Source organism: Trematosphaeria pertusa, assembly GCF_010094035.1.
Source record: "Trematosphaeria pertusa strain CBS 122368 unplaced genomic scaffold BU26scaffold_1, whole genome shotgun sequence".
Taxonomy (NCBI): domain Eukaryota; kingdom Fungi; phylum Ascomycota; class Dothideomycetes; order Pleosporales; family Trematosphaeriaceae; genus Trematosphaeria; species Trematosphaeria pertusa.
This window is the reverse complement of record NW_022987212.1, coordinates 3564273-3582135: the sequence shown is the minus strand read 5'-3', so window position 1 is coordinate 3582135 and position 17863 is coordinate 3564273. Positions and strand designations below refer to the sequence as shown.

Below are 17863 nucleotides of genomic sequence, written 5' to 3'. Positions count from 1 at the left end.
TGACTTCCGTAGGTACCTAAGGACTACTATATTGTGCTCGGTCCTTAGATCGACGAGTTCGGCAGAGAGGGAGGACCTTAAGATACATCGAAAGCGCGCGTCAAATATCACAGATCTGAGTTCTTGAGCTCGTATAGCATCGACCCAGACGCACGGCAACGGAGGAATAGGCCTATATACCTTCCTGGTGAGTGAATCTTCCCGTGAGACAACGAGGCAGCTACCAGATCTCGGGCATGTGTAAGCCGTCGTTATGGCTGAAGTCGACGCTTTCAATTCTGGACCACAATGTGCGCGATTAGAAGTAGGAAGTGATGGTATCAGACCCAGGGCGGAGTCTTAGTCGCCGCTCCTGCATGGGGAACAGCCGTTTATAGAGAGTTTCTCCGTGGTACAGTACGAGCGGGACGCATATATCGATGCCGCCGACTTGTGCGAGATCAAAACTGCAGTTTTCAGCGGAAATCCCACGGACCAATTCAAGTCGCCTTGCCTTTCATGCCGTTGGTGCAAGGGGTTGGAAAGGGTTAGCCACAGAAGGAGAAATCCAGTAAATGGCCAATCAAACCTTGATGGGTATTTGACGGTGTGGCATTGGAGCAGAGCAATACGTGAAACTCTGCTACTCTGCCATTTCCAAGTCCAAGTCTACCACCCAAGGGGCCTGGACGGGTCTATATTGCACCGTCATAATACTCGCGTTGACCATCAGTGTCTCCTTTCCGAACTCCACTGGTCGCGCGCCGCTCCTACTAATATCCACAAACGCCGCCCTCTCCTCAGCCATCTTCTCCTCATCGACCTCTACCCACTCCGCCTTCTCAACATGCTGTTGCCATTTGGCATCTAGCTCCTCGCCTTCTTTCCACTTCACTCTCTCCGCGCCCCATCCCTCATGTATGTGCCCGAAACAATGCAAGCGTGGTCGGCACCGCCGCACCGCTCGGAGCAAATGCTCACAGCCGACGTGATCGTCGCGCGCAACCTCGTCTCGAATACCCATTGGTGGGCCATGCGTCATCATCACATCGATGTCTAGGAAGTCGGGCACAGGCTTCTCCGCGATGGGAACGGCGTTCGGCGTGCATCGGTGGGGCGGGTTGTAGCGGTCTTGATTGCGGAAGTAGGGGAACGCCCAATCGCAGAATTCGGGCTGGTATGGGGATGCGTACACCTAGAAGCCATCAATCGCCTGCCCAGCCTGTATGGGCTTACGGTGGCCGTACTCTTAGCCTCGCTCCGTTCTTCAGCGTGAAGATATGCGTTCCCTCGTCCAGATAAGTAACTCCCGCCTCTCTAGCCTTCTCCCCGGTCCACAACTCCCTCGCTCTCATGGGCATGTCGTCATCTGGCTCTCTCAATCGCTGCATATGCTGTCCCTTCCTTTTGTAGTACGCTTCATCCAGACTAATGTCGTGATTCCCCGCAATCACAAGCTTCAGATCTGCTTCAATGCCCTTCAGCATCTCTAATGCCTGTTCGTACTCGCGCATAAGGCCGACCATGGTTAGGTCACCGCAGTGCAGCAGGACGTCTGCCTTGGGGAGCGGCGCGCGGAAGGCGGTGTGGGTATTGGAGGCATTCTGGAGAGGCGATGCGGAGTGCGTGTCTGAGAGGATGAGGATGCGCGTTTTGATGTAGGAAGGTAGTGGTGCTGGTGATGGCATGGTTGGGTAGGGTTGGGGGGCTTGAGGTTGGCTGGAGTGTGGAGTGGCGGGGTGCTTGGCGCGGCTGATAGATAGATACGAGTAGATCTCCTGATGTCGCTCACATCTATGTGCAATGCGCTTTCGAATAGACGACTCGGTCAACAGCATGTCTCAGCTACGCAAACTTGCCCGCAGCTTTGAGTTGGCTCATATCGAGATCCCGTGAGTGCGCAGCAACTCACCACTCATTCCCCCGACGCGTTGCGAATACTCACGCTTTGCGCATCGCCGCGGCATTCATGATTTCCCTAAGATCTATCTCTGGGTCCCGTCCTTGCCTAAGTTCAGTTGGAAGGCTCATTCCCGCAGGAAATGGCAGTATCCACCGAGTCCTGCCTAACAGGGCATGTTCGTATGCGTGGAGTGATGGCCGCACCCATGACCGGTACCACTCCCCTATGGTACGTCATGGATTCGTGTCTGTATTCGCAGAAGGGGCTGGAAGGGACTAGGCCTCTGAGTATAGTGTCCACGGTAGGGTGAGCTTAGGCTCTAGCCCTTCGTAGGCTCTATCCTAGCCTTTGCACATGTATGTTCTATATGGAGCTAGAGCCTGGCGGCCTTATCACACGTAGCGAGCTACTCGCTCTAACGGTCACCAGCGTCGACTACAAGCTGCCGTTCAGCAAGGAGTTCTCCATTGCGCACCCCAGGCCTATCAAGATGTGACTGTGGTGGACGCGGCCGGCGAGGTTTCCAGTTGTGATAGCCCCTTCGTCCTTGTGCGGGAGCATCAGCTCTCCTACCAGTATATTGTTTGCCACCCATCTTCCGGTATTCTAGAGCGAGCCCTAAATAGACCGTGATCCCAGTCACAGGCCCTTCTACTGTTGACAGGGTTCAAGCCAGCTATGAAAGCGGCTGGTCGGTATTGATAGGCAGGCACGGTTGCGAAGACGGTGGCGGTTATAGCGCGCAGGATTTCTGGGAAGTGCTCTGGAAGAGCTTGTGATTCGTGCGTAGGGAGAGCGGCGTAACGTGTTTTCGGGGGCGGCTGAGGCTTTTCGCGTTATCTCGAAGGTGCCGCTGACCACTGTGGCGGTGACGGAAGGGGCGACATCTAGGCGGACTGGTATATGGCACTGCTCTGGTTGGAGTCAGAGTATTAGGAGAGAGTCTCCGGCCTTGAATAGCATATTGTGGGGGAGGTGGCACCGTGGCGACCGTCGAGGAAGCGTTCAGGTGGCTGCTGTCATCATCAGCTGGGGGGCGTTGAAGCCCCGGTGTTTCATTCGGCTTGAGAGTCATGATACCTGAATGGTAGACTCGGTATAGCCACTTCGGGGTTGCGGAGTGACGCGCCCACGTTGATATGAGGGGATACCGCGAGCTCATGGAGCTGGCTGTGCAAATGGTCGTAGTGGCGGCGTCGTGGCCACCGAGAGCGGGTATCGTTGCCGACAGCATCTAGAAAAGAGCTGCAGTAGCAGGAGGTGAGGAGTAGCCCAAGGGCGTTGTATCTTCGCGGAGGGTCGAGTCGAGATCGTGGACCGGAAGTGCGCTTGGCTGGGGGAGCCTGCGAGAGTGAGTTAGGGGCTGGGGCTCTCGTGTACCTCTTATGCCGCAATGCTTTATAGAGTTTGAAGCCCGGAAGACGGAAGAAGCATCTCATCGCTCTATCTCATGAAAGTCTCCATGGCGAATTTTGAAGCCGCACGGTGGTGGCGATGGGCAGGGCTCTGAGCCGAGCCGGGGGTTTTCCCTAGGGCGTCTCGCACCACGCGCACCTAGAGAATACCATCACTCTTAGCCAACCGTAGTGGCCTTCCAGTAGAGCCACTTTCGAGAAACTTCTTTTCTCTGGCAGGTGACCCGATTTGAAGTCCTCCTGATCCTACCTCCGCCTCGGTGGCCATATTCAAGCCTCACCACGTGAACACCCGAGACTGAGCTGGACCCGACATCTAAACATCCACTCGCACCACTCCCGAGCTTTACGTGAACAACTGTGGCGGCACTGCCGAGGGCCCAGCCATACCCCCTCATGGTAGCACCAGCAAAAGGACTACTAGTTACGCCCAACACTCGCGGTGAAAATATGATTTCGCCGTTCATCGTCGATCTTTCCATGCATGTGGAGTGATATTAATGTTCAACGGATAGCCTCTTCCGTCTTCCGTGTTGCAGCGTCGCAGTGCAAGAAGGGCGACAAGAAGAGCGCACCATGCATCTACCCCAGTCCCTTCGAACGCCCGGGATTTTCGCATCTGCGGATGATCCTCGCATTCGCTCTGAGGTGTTTCTATGCCTGCAGAAGTCTGGATCCCCTCTTCCGGCATACAGATCGCACCACAGGCCCATGATCTTCCAAATGAGCGCCTATCCTGCATAGAGACGGCACACCTTCGCCTCGTGACACTGTTGGAACCACTGCCAATGAAGTTTTGCATCTCGATGCCTTGCAGTAAAGCGCATCTCCGGCGGGCGTTCGCTCGAGCAAGGACTTGCGTGCCACCCTCAGTCCTGCGCCTTGGCAGAAGGTTGGTTGGTTGGGATAACAACCCGAATGAGAACTCTTCCGCCTCAAGATAGATATACTTGTACCCTGCGAATCGCAACTCTCAACACGAAGTGCAGAAGATCTAGACCATCAGCTGTTGATGTTCGAAGCGATCGTGCGCCCTCGGAAACGTTTCGGAGGCGTGCTCGTTGTCCCCTCCCCATGTCCATCGGCAGTTGAGGCGATGCTTGCTTTTCGTTGATCATTCGACATGCTATCCATTCGACATGAAGACAGCAAGGTGAAGGCCAGGATGCGTGGGCATGCATGTGTCGTGGCTTCCGGACCGTCTGCGTTGCCCGGGCTAAGGCACCTAGCTAGAATGGGCAGAGATCCCCTGCCCCCGCAATCCTCGATGGACGTCCTTTCCTATCCAGAACGCGTGTGTCTCATAGTCAGTGAGCTCTCCCTGCCTAGTCTTGGACTGCGCGTGGGACGTTTTGCCGCGTTTCGCCGTACGATGTGGAGTGTGCGATTCTCCACGTTTGAAGCACAAAGAGGATTTTTGAACGGAAGAGATTGTTAGCCATGGAACGTCGCGTCCACATCTAAACAAATCATTACGGGTAATTGTTTGCTTGTTTGCTCCTTGCAGCCTACATCATCGCGGAGTTGTTGAGTCAGGTGTAACCGAGCTGCTGCAAAACATTGAATCGAAGCGCATCGTAAACAGATACGACAGAGTTACCACGAAATTTGTATTTCACAAGGCCCAAAACCAACTCAACGACAATCCCTCGGCCATATAGACATATCTACTGCTCGTTGCGACGCTCGCGCCAAGAACACTACATGGCACTGAACAAATATCGTTCAACACTGGCGTGTCCTAGCAGATGAACAAACCCGCGAAATCTACTGTGTATCCATACGTAAGATATGCGCTACACTAGAACGTGCTAGCCTACTTCCAACACTAGTCGTCGCGTCCGTCCCACTCCAACTCATAAACATCCTCTTCGTCGCTGTTCCAAAGGAGTCATATCCCTTCTCCAGAACCGGCACAGAAAGCCTCCCGACAGCCTGCCTTCTCGCCAGAAGCGCAACTAAACAGATGTCGCAGCACCAAAGTCATGAGCCAGAATCTCCTTCTCCATCTCGAGGCGCGGGCTCATACCGCGACTCTGCCTCCGGGCACAAAAGTAGATTAATAACTCTTCAAGCGTTCCAAGCCATATGGCGGCACCTTAACGTCGGCGACGAAAAAACCCTCGGAGAGAACAAGGATGATCGTCGGCGTCATTTCAACCCATATCTGCCAGCGAACGGATCGAAAACTCGGGATCTAGCGAGAGAGAGAGGATATCAATGTGAAACGCCGGGTGATGATGCAGATAACGTGTGCAATGCGGTGTGGGCGAGGCTTGCGGTCTGCAATGAGGTTTCCCGCCGCTATGTCGGCCATGCTAATGACGAGAAGAGCTTGGGTAAATACTGCGTAGACTGTTGTTTAAACGAACATGTCCAGAGAGGGATTGCGGTCTGGAAGCGTCTCGCCTCCGACATGTGAGCGATCGTGGAGGAACGTGACTGATTTAGCGCACCTAAAAGGGAAAGCTATAGTTTCAAAACCACGGACACCACAACTCAATAAAAGGAGTCATGTATATGTCACGGTAGATCATACAGGAACATTCCTCAGCCTGAACTTGACCATACCTCTTGCCGTTGGTCCAATATCGACATGCCGCTGACTGTACAGCGGTTTTTATGCCGTCTAGGCTGCTCCGCTTTTACTCCTTGCCTTGCCTATGCACAGCGACTCTTACGAATGGCTACACCCTCGGCAAGCCATACCGAATGCGTACCTCACGCAACAAAGCAATTGGCACGCTTCTTTTTCGCAGGCGTTGCCAGGAACTGGGAAGACATTCCGGTTAGGGAGCATGATATGCGGGCCGGCGCTAGTCCGCGCCAATCATCGGCGAAGCGTCCCAACGCATATGCCGAATACGCCGGATCCGTATCAGGGTCCCGCGGCATGGCCTGGATTGGAGAACCTCTTCCTAACCATGATGAGATGTACGATTTGGCTGTTTTCCTGAGACCCGGACTCCAACCCACTTCATCCCAGGCTGCCCGAACCGGTGTCCCTTATGGAGTTTCCTCCATATGAAGCTATCCAGAGAGTCCTTATCCTGAAAACAGTTGCTAGAATCTCTTACTTCTTTTTATTTGGAATAAAATGCGCAGCACACATTCCTGGATCTGGGTCCCATGCCCGCAGCGAACGTCCTTCGATATCTCCTATCGACTTAGCCCCTTTCCGTCAATTATCTTTCCAGTCCAGATTCGACTCCTTAGCACAGTGCCCGTACTGTCACCCTTTTCTGGTATTTCAGACGAGTACTGGAGAAAGCTTCTAGTAAAAGTGTGCGACCAAATCATTGGACGGACGGATATCGTGCGGCGCTTATAGAGGGCGGGGTTCGCAGGAGTGTTCCTGAGGATATATCGGCAGCATGTGCGCAAACAGCTTGTGTACGGTATGGCCGAAGAGTCCTAGGGTTGTTCGTCTTTGCTCGCGGACGCTGGGGGTCTAGATAGTACGGGGAGTGTGATGACGCCTAGACATCCTGCTTTAGTTTGAGAGCGAAGGTTAGCGCAAGTGAGAGGGTCAGCAATCAAGTGTATGAAACTATCGGCGAGCTGGCGCCGTGACGGGGACAGGGACGGCTGGGGATGTATTCGCGGCGTGTGGAGCGTGGAAGAGGTTGCTGGCGATGGCAGTGGCTAGGAGGGCGAGGGCCTCGAACCTATGAAGGGAAATTCGGTCTCATTGCAGCGGAAGCTGAAAGCTGAGGCGCGATCTCGGCGATGTCCGGAGCGGCTTAGGGGCCACGGGTGGTTGTTGTTCAAGGGAGGCATGAAATAGTGCGCAAATCGGTGGGTGCTAGGATGCACATCGAGCGCAAGTGTCATTGCGGGCTGGATGACTGTGTTGGCTAGTGGTGGCTCTTGGGAGAGTAGAAAGGTGAAATCCAAGTGGGGGCCGCGAATTCAGCTCAGCAGCGAGACAGTCCGAGACTGAATCGCGGTTTAAGGGCTCTGATATGCGTACTTGGGTTTCCGAAAGTGAGATTCGGAGGACGGTTGACGTTGCTTGAGCTGTTTTGGGATGGGATGATATATGTATGAAAAAGGACCGATTGATCTGTTCTGTGATTTGCCGAAATGATAATCCGCGTATATCTCCTGATGCCTCGCCAGTTCTAGCTGGGGACAAAGGATGAGGGGAGAGAAGACACACTTAAGTGCCCGCACATCACTATCGCCTTGAAAGAAGGATAGCAATGATTTATTATCCTGATTTCAATTATCTCGTTGTCGATGGCCACTGACCCTTGTCGTTCAGGAGCAGGGCCTTCAAGATCGAGCTCATGGCGCACCTGGGCACAGAGCCTCAACACGTGAGACCCCAATAACAATCGAAACACCAAAAAATCCCATCCATCAATCATCCAGCTTTTCTCCCCCCACGATCTCAACTTGGGGTATACCCCAGTATCAGATCAGGTTAAAGCTCGAACCGCACCGCGACACGAGGAAACCCAGCACGCGACCTCTATCACCAATCGCGCTGAACACATGCTTGTAGCCTCCATCATTGATGCCCACGTGCCGGTGGAGTGATATCTCCGTAAAGCCCACGGCACTTTCCGTCTTGCGAGTCTTCGTGGGCGCACTGCGCGAAAGCATAGACCAGCCAGCCGCAATGCCACCCGTACCCAGCAATCCGCCACAGATTATGTACCCGAGCCCATGCTCGCATCTCTCCGATCATTGCCGACTCCTGCAGGAGTCTAGACCATTCCTCCTCGTCGACCCAGCCCGGCGGAAAGGGCCTTAACTTCCCGAACGGGCGCCAAACTTTATCGAGCTTGCATGCAGACACCGTCCCGGCAGGCGTGATTGTGACGCTCGAGCCATGCTCGTCTGATGCTAGATTTGGGATCTCGATGCTGTGGACCGAGAAGCGCATCTCCTGCGTCTCTGGCTGAATACATTGCCATATCTTCCAAGATGGGAGAATTCGACAGCCACCCGGAAGGGAACGGTATGACGTCCCGGTAGATTCAGAAGGGCGCACCAGTCTTGTGGTGCACAGAGGATCTAGACTGAAACTCCGGATGGCCGTGAGGGTTTTGCGATCAGTGCCTCGGTGTGCTTGTAGTTGATGCAATTGGTGCCCTTCATGGACGCGTTCGCGGTCTAAATGAGGCTGAGCGAGGGATTTCGGATTACGGCGTGGGTTAGGTGTCTACTGTGGGTTGTTGCTGGTGAGCGTTAGTTGTGGCTTTGCTGGGCGTTGCGTACGTGCAAGTAAACATCCGATACCTGCTTTCTGGGGAACGCTTGCGGCACGTTTTTGTGGGGTGATGCTTTCGTGCTCCGTACGGCTTACTCTGGGGTAGGACAGGAACGCCCCTGCGCGACGACGTATACCCGAATAGTGAGGATTAGGGGCGCTTGTTGCCGTACCAGGTTTTCTCTAAGAAGGCAAACCTTACAATACAGTGTGCTTACTCTCTACAGCCATATGGCCACTGCAGTACGAGAGTATCAGGCCATAGGCAGATATGTGAAACGATCACGGGACCTGCCGTCAGTGCCTCCTGCCGACTGCTCAGGAAAATCGACGCCGCCGTCCGTGCAGTCTTGCAATCGCCATTTCAGCGACGGTAGACAGTACAGATGTTCAAACTTCCCTGAGCTGAAGAGTGTGTCGTTCAGATAAGGCTGTGGCGACTATGTAATATCCCCTGGGCGCCTTATCCAGTGATCCTTTCTCTTCTAAGGCCCGAACAGCGTTGGCCTGGTCTCCCGAGCCTTAACCTTGCGTTCTTCGAGCGCACGTCCCGGGGTTGGGTGCTGGCGAAGCTATGAGCCTGCCCAGGTGGAGGGGAAACTTACTGTACTTTCCCAAAGCGGCCTAGTTCCTAGGTTCAAAGGGTGTCTGATGGAGGCTCTGCTTCTGGACCGTTAGGAGTCTTGCCATCTTTCTCAAAGTGGTTAGTTCCTATGTAGCGAAATGCTCTCGACGTTTGGGGAAAGTGGCGACAATTCGATTGCGCGTGGCGACCTGCACCCGTAGCGCGTTCGTTTCATAGCGACTGCTGTGTCGGACAATTTGGCGAGGAAACATCTTAACGTCGATTGGGTGGAAGTGAGACCCGGGATGCTGTTGCACCAATGAGCGTCAACTCCCTCTACCAATTTTCTGGCGCCTCCGTGGCAAAGTGAACCAGTGTATTTAAAAAGGATAGCGAACGTCTCGTGCTGCAAGCCTAATTCAACATCCAACGTCTAGTTTCCATCTCCGTTGTGTTACTCACGTCCTCTTCCTTACCCTGCGTCCGAAGACGCTGAACGCTTTCCTCGCCATTCCCAGACCCCTCACATACATCGGACGATCATCCAACGTACTGCTATTGCCATGAAGAGTGCCATACAGTTCACTCGACATGTTTTCCAACCCTATTCGTTCGTCCTCGCTTGAGCACGCATGCCTCTTCTCTCCTCCGCCTCGCGCCCACCTGCTCCCAACGAACGGGGAATGAATGGCGAAATAACTGTAACCCTTTGTTCGAATCCGCTGCGGCTACATCGATCGGTGACCATGCGATTGGTATACTGAAGAATTCGGCCGACCGGGCATCCGCGATTCTGGAAGACGGTTGATATCAGCGAGGGCGTTGCGACAAGAGCTGCGTGGTATGTACATTGCGAAAGGAGATAATCCGGCTCTTGCAGCCCGATTGAAATGGCTTCTGACATGGCGGCGGAACTAATGGCTGCGTGAACCGCAGTGAGAAAGAGCAAGAAGAACGCTCGTATTGCGACTGGAAAATGAAAACTAAATGCAGCCCAGGCTTGTATCAAGATTTCGACGCAAGCGCCGCAGGACCCAATTCATCGAACGCTTCGTCTTACGGCTTGCACACCGAACGCTGTATTCCGCGCCGAAGTCCGACAAAACCTGCATCAAGCTCGGTGCATCCACGTCTTTTGTTGACTGAGTATCTGGACTACTTCGTGCGAACTACATGAGCAGCCCGCCTCGAGGTCCAACTCCCGTGTCCCTGCTCCGGGCAACATCGGCGGCCGCCGCGTCTTCCACCTTTTCCTCGCGATTGTCGTGCATTTAGCCCAGCGACCGCCTGATGGTGTTTCGACGATGGCTCTCGATTTTCGCAGAACGGGTCAGACGGCATTGTTGGCTATTCTCGAACCGCTGGCCCGGGGATGGTCTTCGGTGAGGCTGGCATGGTCGCCGAGTTACAAGCGAGCGATGCATCGGATTGTCGGCGGAGAATCGCGCTTCCATTCCAATGTCGATGCACATAGCCGACGCGAGACGTGTCCAGAGAAGATGGCCTGGAACGCGACTCGGGAGCTGCGTCATACGACGGGCGAAACCCTATGAGCGTCTGCAGCGTTTGCCAGGCGTGGAAGGCTTGGGAGATCTAGACTTCTGGTGCTCAACGGCGGGTGCTCGGCGTTCGGGGCGGGGCCCACTATGCTCTCTTGGGACATGCACGCTGCCTTTGAGTACCCGCAGTTCGCAAGCAAGTACTGTAGGAGTATGCAACGAATACGGAATGTGGATGCATACATTTGTTGCCGATGTGGCGACGAGGTGACTATGTCTTTTCGTTTAGCACCACGATATCACTACTGCTGGTACCGCGGAGACTGCCAACCCCTCAGCACAAAAAAAACGGCTAAGAAGAGGCCCAAAGGACGCCCAGAAGGCGCCAAGAAGACGGTCAGAGGAAGAAGAAGTTTGCAAAGAACAGCGCAAGTCCGAGAAATGTCCTCGGTGATATTGGATTCTGAGGGATGCGCGGCTAGATGGACAGGGCATGGGAAACGCGGCAGAAGACGATAGTAGCTCTAACGAGGAAGCGATCTTCGCGAAAGCGCAAGCCAGACGCCTATTTTAATCTGCGCGTGCCCGGAAAGCGTACCCCTGCGCACGTTCGAGAACGCCTTCCGCAGGCGTGTGGTGCGAGAACCAGCCCACTTTCACGTGCGGCCGCATCACGTGCCTGCGATCCCGATGCGTCCGCCAAGCGGCCCTGACGACACCTGTGGGCAAACACATGGGCCTCAGCCCTGTGACCGCCCTTCACGTTCTAGCCATGGCCGCTTGGCGCACAATCAGCCCATTGTGGGCAGACATGAAGACCCCGAGAGCGTTCGCGCAACGCATCTCCGTCGCGTCTCCTCGATCTGAATCCGGGGCTGACATTGAAATTCGTGACAGAACATGGCGTCATCTCACCAGAGCCCTTTGGTCCAGAGGGACTTTGATACGCGCTGCAAGCGGCAGTTGAGTGGTGCAACGCGGTCGAACAATGGAAGCACGCATGGACGGGCACGTGAACGCGAACATCGCGACGATCGCCAAGGAGAGAATGACTAAGGCCGGCTGCTGCTCAGCCTGCTGGGCCTGCAAACCGTGGACGTCACCGGCCCTGCTGCTTGGCCCTGCTGCTTGGCCCGTCGGTGATTATCTAAAGAATACTACGCCATCTCGCGGAGGGCGGCGGACCACGTGGTGGGCAAAACACAGCCAAACCGCCGACCTTATCGGAGATGGTCACTAGGTATCGGTATACTGTAGGAGGGATTGTTGGGAACGGCTGCAACGGCACTCGCCCGCAGTGCCTTTGACAGGGGAAACGGTTCCGGCGCATGCGCTGCGCACCCCGCCGTCACTACTGTACCACACTATCTCCGAGCGAACTGCTGAAGCCGAGAAGAAGCCACCAGATTCCCCCGTCTGCGGCTTGTTTCCACTGGCGCATGGCGCCATGTTTGATGCACAAGAGGATGCCGGTGAGACGGGCGCTCAAATTCGGGGCAGGCATGTGCTGCACCGCGACGTACATGCCCTTGGCTGCGCTGCGGCACCGCGCGCGAGCGCTCAGGGCCTAGACCGCCGCGCCGCAGGCCAAGCGCGACTGCGGTTGCACCGGATCATAAGGCCGACCTGCTGCCCCGGAGCCTGCCGAGCCTCTGGAAGTGAGCTGTTTATCGGACGACTTGTGCAGCTCACAATGCTGCAGGGCTTCTGCAGCGGATACTCAGGGACAGGGGTCGACTTGTCGATGCGCGGGGAGCTGCTAGTCTATGGGCCGCGATCGTCGACCTCGGGAGTATAAGGCCAAAGGCTTCGCGGGACCAACGCCCTCGATACTTTGAGATAGGATCACCATTCTCTACTCCGCACTTGTCGCAGCTCCCATTACCCCTCCGCCTCGTCGCCGACCAAGCCAGCGCTTGGTTGCAGCAGCTGAAATACTCATACCCCCAATACGACCGTGTTCCCGCACTCCCAAGACCATCCCAAGCACGCTCCGGTTCGATAGGCTTATCGTCGGAACCCTGCATCCGTACTGCACCGCCCATCGAGATCCTCAACGGCATACCTCGACTTGGCCTTGCCGGCCAGCCTTCGTCTATATACAGTCAGTCCTCTCGTCACCGACTGCAACTGCACCAGCCTCAACATGGAATATTCAGAATTCACCTCCTACCCCGTGGTAGCCAGCACCGACTACTCGCCCACCAACGAAGCCTTCTCCTACCCCGAGGCATTCGACAAAGCCTACATCGCCGACTCATACACCACGTCGCCCGACCACTCCCTCGCCAGCTTCTTTGACTGCGACTCCTACTTTGACCGACCCGTCTCCTCCGTCGAGGGCCCCGCACCAGGCGTCTTCGCCCCCAAGAACCCCGCTGTCTTCAACGCCACCTTGCCCGCCGCGACATCCACACCAGCCCACCTCAACTCCTCCTACAGCTCAAGCTTCAACTCCGCCCCCTTCGGCCGGCTGGAGCAGTTCCCATCGGGCTTCGCCTTCGACACCGCGAGCAACGCGTTTGAATCAAGCGTGTCCCCAGTGACGGCGCACTCGCGGACCCCCTCCCTCTGCGGCGACGGACCCCACTACCAAGCACCCAGCTCGCCAGAGCTCTCGCCGCGCCCAACGCTAAAGCGCGAGCCTACCGACGAGGGCGTCGAGCTGGAAGAGGACCCGATGCCGAAGCGCCCGCAGCGAAAGCGGGGCAGGCCGCGCCTGGACCGCAGCAACACCGACACGTCGTCAACCTCGTCAAAATGCCACCGCACCAGCCGCCTGCCGCACAACCAGGTCGAGCGCAAGTACCGCGAGGGCCTGAACGCCGAGCTCGAGCGGCTGAGACGCACCGTCCCGACGCTGCCGCAGAGCGAGGAGGGCGGCGTCATGGGCCAGCCGAAGCCCAGCAAAGCCATGGTGCTCGCCGGCGCCATCGACTACATCAAAAAGATTGAAAAAGAGCGCGACATGTACCGCGAGGAGAACGACCGGTTACGCGGCTTCGCGCAGCAGAGCTGGAACAAGAAGCAGCAGCAGCGCGCCGACTCCGTTTCCGACTTCCTGGTGGACCCTTGACCCAACTGGCCCATCTCCTTTCTCTCGTACACACGATCTGGCTTTGAGCGAGCGAATGATGATGATACGAAAAAGCGTTGCTTTCGGCGCTTTTCTTGCCTCTACCACTACTTCTGTAGAATGGCCCTGCCGTGTCTACCTCTGTTCAGGGCGGCTGGCTTCAGGTTACTCAACTCCATTCCATCAAGTGCTGACGAGCGGAGATTGTTATACAACCTGTCACCTTTCTTTTCGACGGTGTTTCCTCCGCTCTCGAATGTCCACGGGTAGCTATAGCTCCGATAATGATAATCCTCGTCGCCTTCGTGTCTCTCAACTCATTCTTGCCACTTGCTGAAGTGAAACCTTGAAACCTTGGAACTGCAGCATCAGCCTGCCCTGCATCTCTCAAATTAGCTAAAACCGGCAACAGCGCAAAACGCGCCAACTAACGAAAACACACAAAATACGAAAAGCTGCGCAACAACCATCGACGATGTTCGCCTCCAGTGGCGACAATAACGCGGGTTGCCCGAACGAGCCGAGCAAACCAAGAGAAATAATTTGCAATACCGGTGACGTCAAGGCTGAATTGCGCTGAACCTGCACGCACGCGGTCCGGAAGAACCGACCGACAAATCTCCTGACTTCCCTCAACAGCCAAAAATCTCAAATCCCAAAAAAAAATTCAGTGCAGCACAAGAACAAGATGGGGAAACTGGATTTACGTAGTGCCAAGCAAGCATTGCTAACTTTACCGTGGCATCTTAAAGACTACTTGTGAGATCCGAGGGCTCGTAAATGACCTGCAGGATCGGAGAACGGGTGGCCCACTGAGGTACGCTCTAGTAGGAACAACGCCACTCCGGCGGGGCTTGGATTCTTCCCAGGCAGACCACCATCACGAGTCAGCCCTGCCAGGAAGGGGAATGCGGTGAATCAGCTGGCGGATGTCGTTTTTCGAGACCTGGCAGGGCTGAAGGCACAGCGGCGGTTAGAGAGGGCTAAAGGAGGGACGGCGCGTTGTGGCCCAGACCTCGGCGTGGAACGACAAAACGGGCCATTGTCGCAAGGCTACCACGCAGCTTCCTAGGATCTGCTTCTCTCGTCTATGTCCTCGATTGGAAACCCGTGTGGAAGGCTGGTTCTTGGGAGGCTGGGTGGTACGAGAAATTGGGAGACGGGCCTTTTTATCGGAGGAACGAGGAGGGCGCGCGCGCGTACGCAGGCGGTTATTCGAACTCGTTCTGCGTTCATAGTAATGAAGGAGGGAAGAAGCCTTTGGAGCGGTCGAACGTATGATCTGTAACAGAGTACTGACGTCATGTCAGGTCAGTATCAGGAGGTCGTGCTTACTCGCCGATTACATAAGATAAAGGGTGAAGCAGCAGTCTCCGTGGGCCACAGTCATAGAAAAGAAGAGAAGACAGTGGTATGGAGAAAAGTAGTGGTATCTGTAGATTAAAATCCTACCATAGCCCTCTTGAGGGCTCCCACCTAGAAAGTAAAAATATCAGAGCTTCCTTCGCTTAGAAGGCACAGGAGCGTCTTCCTCATGCACTGGCGGCGTCTCCTCGACTTCCAGTCTGCCGCTCGACCGCTCGACGCTTCGCCAACTTGAAACGCTCTGCTCGACAGTCTTGAACATTTCCCTAGCGTCTTCCACGACGCCCTCTTCGCCTGCATTGAACATGACAGCGTTGACAAACATGCGCATTAGCTCCTTCTCCAGTTGACTCGAGTTCACAATGGCTTTAGGAGGTATGGTGTCGAGCGTCATCGGCAGCTCTACGACACCTCCGCCGCCTCCAGGACTGCCAACTGGCGTGTCTGAAGCAGCAGCGGCGACTTGTTTGGCTCCAATTGCGATGGCTTTTGAGATGGACTTGAGATCAGTTGGCCGTTTGATGATGTCGTAATAGCCTTCCGCATCCTTCACCTTGACGGCAGTGGTGAATGTGGAGGCATGCTTGTGCGAGCCGATATCGTTCATCAAAGGGGTGCACATGCGCGAGAAATGGCGAAGGGCGGTAACGGTCTTAGGGGGCCCTGGCGTACTGGGTTGTTCTTCTGATTCCTCTATCGACGGTTCCCGCAGGTTCCGCTTTCGCTTGTTGCTGGGCTGGAGAGATTGCAGTGCTCGGCCCCGGCGTCGAGTCGCCATGTGTGAAGGCGTTGCAGCTGCATCTTCCTCAACTACGTCGATGGAGTTTCCGCGCTCTGACTTGACTCGACTGCCAAATTGAGATTCGTTGTCAGCGGCTACAGTGTCGGTATGGGATAAGATGGACTGGCTCCTGCTCCGCTCTCGAACAGAAGCACCGGCCTGGGAGGACGCGATGCTACCGGGCCTGGCTCTCTTAACGGGGGCCTTGCGCCGTGGTCGGCCTTGCCGGGTTTCCATCTCGGGAGCCGTGTCTTCGGTCCGCCGCTCAGGTTCCGGTTGAGGTTCAGACTCCTTTTCAGGTTCTTTCTCTTTTCCTTTAGCCCTCCCTCGTGACTTGCGAGGAGCCTTGGCCTTTGGGCGACTCCCGTGCGGCTTTTCCAAAGGCATGATGTCGTCGATCGGGCTGACCTCCGGACGCGGCGCTGGTGGGGTCGCAAAGTTTCTTGCTGTTGCTTTCCACATAGTCTTGGCCGATCTTGGCGTAGATAGCGCGCTATGAGGCGTGCGGATGCCGGATGGAGTGGAAAAGGAGTGCCTGGCTTGAGTGACCAAAGGATGCATTGGCAGAACTCCTGGTCTACCGGCACCCGGACCCAATGGTGTCCGATTTGCAGGACGAAGAGGCTGCCGTGCGCTCACAGGAGTAGAAACCTGGGGATACTGCGGCGGAGGTACGGGCTGCTGATGAACACGTGACGGATCTTGGGGGGAAACCTGGAAAGGAGGTAGCATGAATCCGCTCTGGGGTGGAGCTTGGCCCATCTGAGCATGTTGCAGAGGGTATGCTGGCTGCGCAGGGTAAGGCAAGTGGTTCCTTTGCTGCTGTGGTGTCTGCACGGGGGGAGACTGCGGGCCCGGCGGCGGAGGGGGGAGACGTTGTTGAGTTGGCGAGTATTGCGGAGGTGCATCAGGAGGCGGTCCATACTGCTCATTTCCATTTAGCACATAGGGTTGAATCGGTTGCGGTTGCGACTGCGCGCCCGAAGCACTGCCAGCACCGGCTTGCGGGCGCGGACTTCCTATCAGCGGTATATTCTGAGCCCCGTGGACCTGGGGTTGTGGAGCCTGTGGAGGAATCGGCGACGGCTGTACATACGGAGAGGCATTTTGTACGATGTCGGTTAGTTGCTGAGGCTGAGGCCTGGGCGACGGAGCGAGAGATTGAGGGGTCCGATTCTGCAGGGGAGACGGAACGGGGCCAGCTGGTGGCTGAGGCGTCGATGGTCTGCTTCGCTGGCCTACTGCGATCTGTCTCTTGCGGGGGGACCCGTTGGTGGTGCTTCTGGCATTCCACTCGGCTTGTAGTTGTCCGTTCTGGGGCGGCAATAATTGAGGAGGCTCAAGGACCGGCTGTTGCTGTTGAGGTCCCTCCGGGGTTGGGGTCTGGACTCGCGCAGGACTAATGGGAACACTTTCCTGTGAAGCAAGATGCGGAGCGGCATGTGCGGGTGACGGCTTTTGGGAGAGAAGAGGCGACTTTCGTGGGAGACTGGGGCTCCGCGGAGTTCCATTGGCCTTCTCTTTCAACTGGTCGTCCCACTCGCCGCGCTCGATGCCCTGCAACTCTCTCTGCAGCTTCTCATATCGCTCTTCGTCGGACCTGATCTGCTCGGTGATAGTGGCGCGGTAGCGCGCGTACAGCTTGTTGACGAGCTTCGGAATGAGGTGCTGGTGCTGGACGGATTCGTGGACCGTGGGCAGGCTCGGACTGGGTGCCTTCCTCTTGCGCGAGGTCTTGACGTCTCCATTCTGGATCTCGCCGTCCACGGCGCCCTGCTCGCTCTTGACCTCCTCCTTCAGGATGTGCAGGTAGAAGTTGCGCAAGGCATCGGGGCTCAGACGGCCGCTCTGGAAGCGCCGGTCGGCGGTGATGTGGGGATTGTTCTTCAGCAGCTCCGAGATTCTGCTGAAGACGTGGGGCCCGAGGCCATAGGCATGGAGCGACTGGAACAGGAGTAGCGACTCGAGGTTGGTGTAGGCAGTCAGGCTAGTATTCATCCCCCAGTAGCGCTGGACGGGGGCTGGGGCACGCGGGCGACGAGACGACGGGGGCGGTAGG

At 56.0% G+C, this 17863-nt stretch overlaps 6 protein-coding genes across 6 annotated transcripts; 3 read left to right on the top strand and 3 right to left on the bottom strand.

Moving 5' to 3' along the window:
- Positions 1-282: 282 nt before the first annotated feature.
- Positions 283-1919, bottom strand: BU26DRAFT_31098 (ser/Thr protein phosphatase family protein). The gene is made up of 3 exons (XM_033821912.1): positions 1227-1919; positions 494-1174; positions 283-446 (listed from the first exon to the last, which is right to left on the bottom strand). The coding sequence occupies exons 1-2, from the start codon at positions 1815-1817 to the stop codon at positions 623-625; spliced, it is 1143 nt and encodes a 380-aa protein (XP_033691873.1). The 5' UTR covers positions 1818-1919; the 3' UTR covers positions 283-446; positions 494-622.
- Positions 1920-2403: 484 nt separating this feature from the next.
- BU26DRAFT_31096 (uncharacterized protein) lies at positions 2404-3285 on the bottom strand. Its single transcript, XM_033821911.1, has one exon. The coding sequence runs from the start codon at positions 3114-3116 to the stop codon at positions 2616-2618; it is 501 nt and encodes a 166-aa protein (XP_033691872.1). The 5' UTR covers positions 3117-3285; the 3' UTR covers positions 2404-2615.
- A 1871-nt stretch (positions 3286-5156) lies between these two features.
- On the top strand, positions 5157-5806 carry BU26DRAFT_30816 (uncharacterized protein). The gene has a single exon (XM_033821877.1). It carries the CDS (start codon positions 5264-5266, stop codon positions 5717-5719), a length of 456 nt encoding a protein of 151 aa, XP_033691871.1. The 5' UTR covers positions 5157-5263; the 3' UTR covers positions 5720-5806.
- An 87-nt stretch (positions 5807-5893) lies between these two features.
- Positions 5894-6325, top strand: BU26DRAFT_499479 (uncharacterized protein; the record flags this gene model as incomplete). The annotated part of the gene is made up of 1 exon (XM_033826410.1): positions 5894-6325. The coding sequence occupies one exon, from the start codon at positions 5894-5896 to the stop codon at positions 6323-6325; it is 432 nt and encodes a 143-aa protein (XP_033691870.1).
- Positions 6326-12728: 6403 nt separating this feature from the next.
- BU26DRAFT_499478 (uncharacterized protein) lies at positions 12729-13658 on the top strand (the record flags this gene model as incomplete). The annotated part of the gene is made up of 1 exon (XM_033826409.1): positions 12729-13658. One exon carries the CDS (start codon positions 12729-12731, stop codon positions 13656-13658), a length of 930 nt encoding a protein of 309 aa, XP_033691869.1.
- Positions 13659-15150: 1492 nt separating this feature from the next.
- BU26DRAFT_415152 (uncharacterized protein) lies at positions 15151-17802 on the bottom strand (the record flags this gene model as incomplete). Its single annotated transcript, XM_033823102.1, has 3 exons — positions 15151-16731; positions 16855-17097; positions 17194-17802. The coding sequence occupies 3 exons, from the start codon at positions 17800-17802 to the stop codon at positions 15151-15153; spliced, it is 2433 nt and encodes an 810-aa protein (XP_033691868.1).
- Between the last annotated feature and the right edge of the window lie 61 nt (positions 17803-17863).

What these genes read in the sequence shown, in the direction of transcription:
- BU26DRAFT_31098 (XM_033821912.1), bottom strand. Translation starts at nt 1,817, where the DNA reads ATGCTGTTGACCGAGTCGTCTATTCGAAAGCGCATTGCACATAGATGT. An exon ending in AGAACGGAGCGAGGCTAAGA is followed by an intron (nt 1,175 to 1,226) that starts GTACGGCCACCG and finishes GATGGCTTCTAG; the next exon opens with GTGTACGCATCCCCATACCA.
- BU26DRAFT_31096 (XM_033821911.1), bottom strand. Translation starts at nt 3,116, where the DNA reads ATGCTGTCGGCAACGATACCCGCTCTCGGTGGCCACGACGCCGCCACT.
- BU26DRAFT_30816 (XM_033821877.1), top strand. Translation starts at nt 5,264, where the DNA reads ATGTCGCAGCACCAAAGTCATGAGCCAGAATCTCCTTCTCCATCTCGA.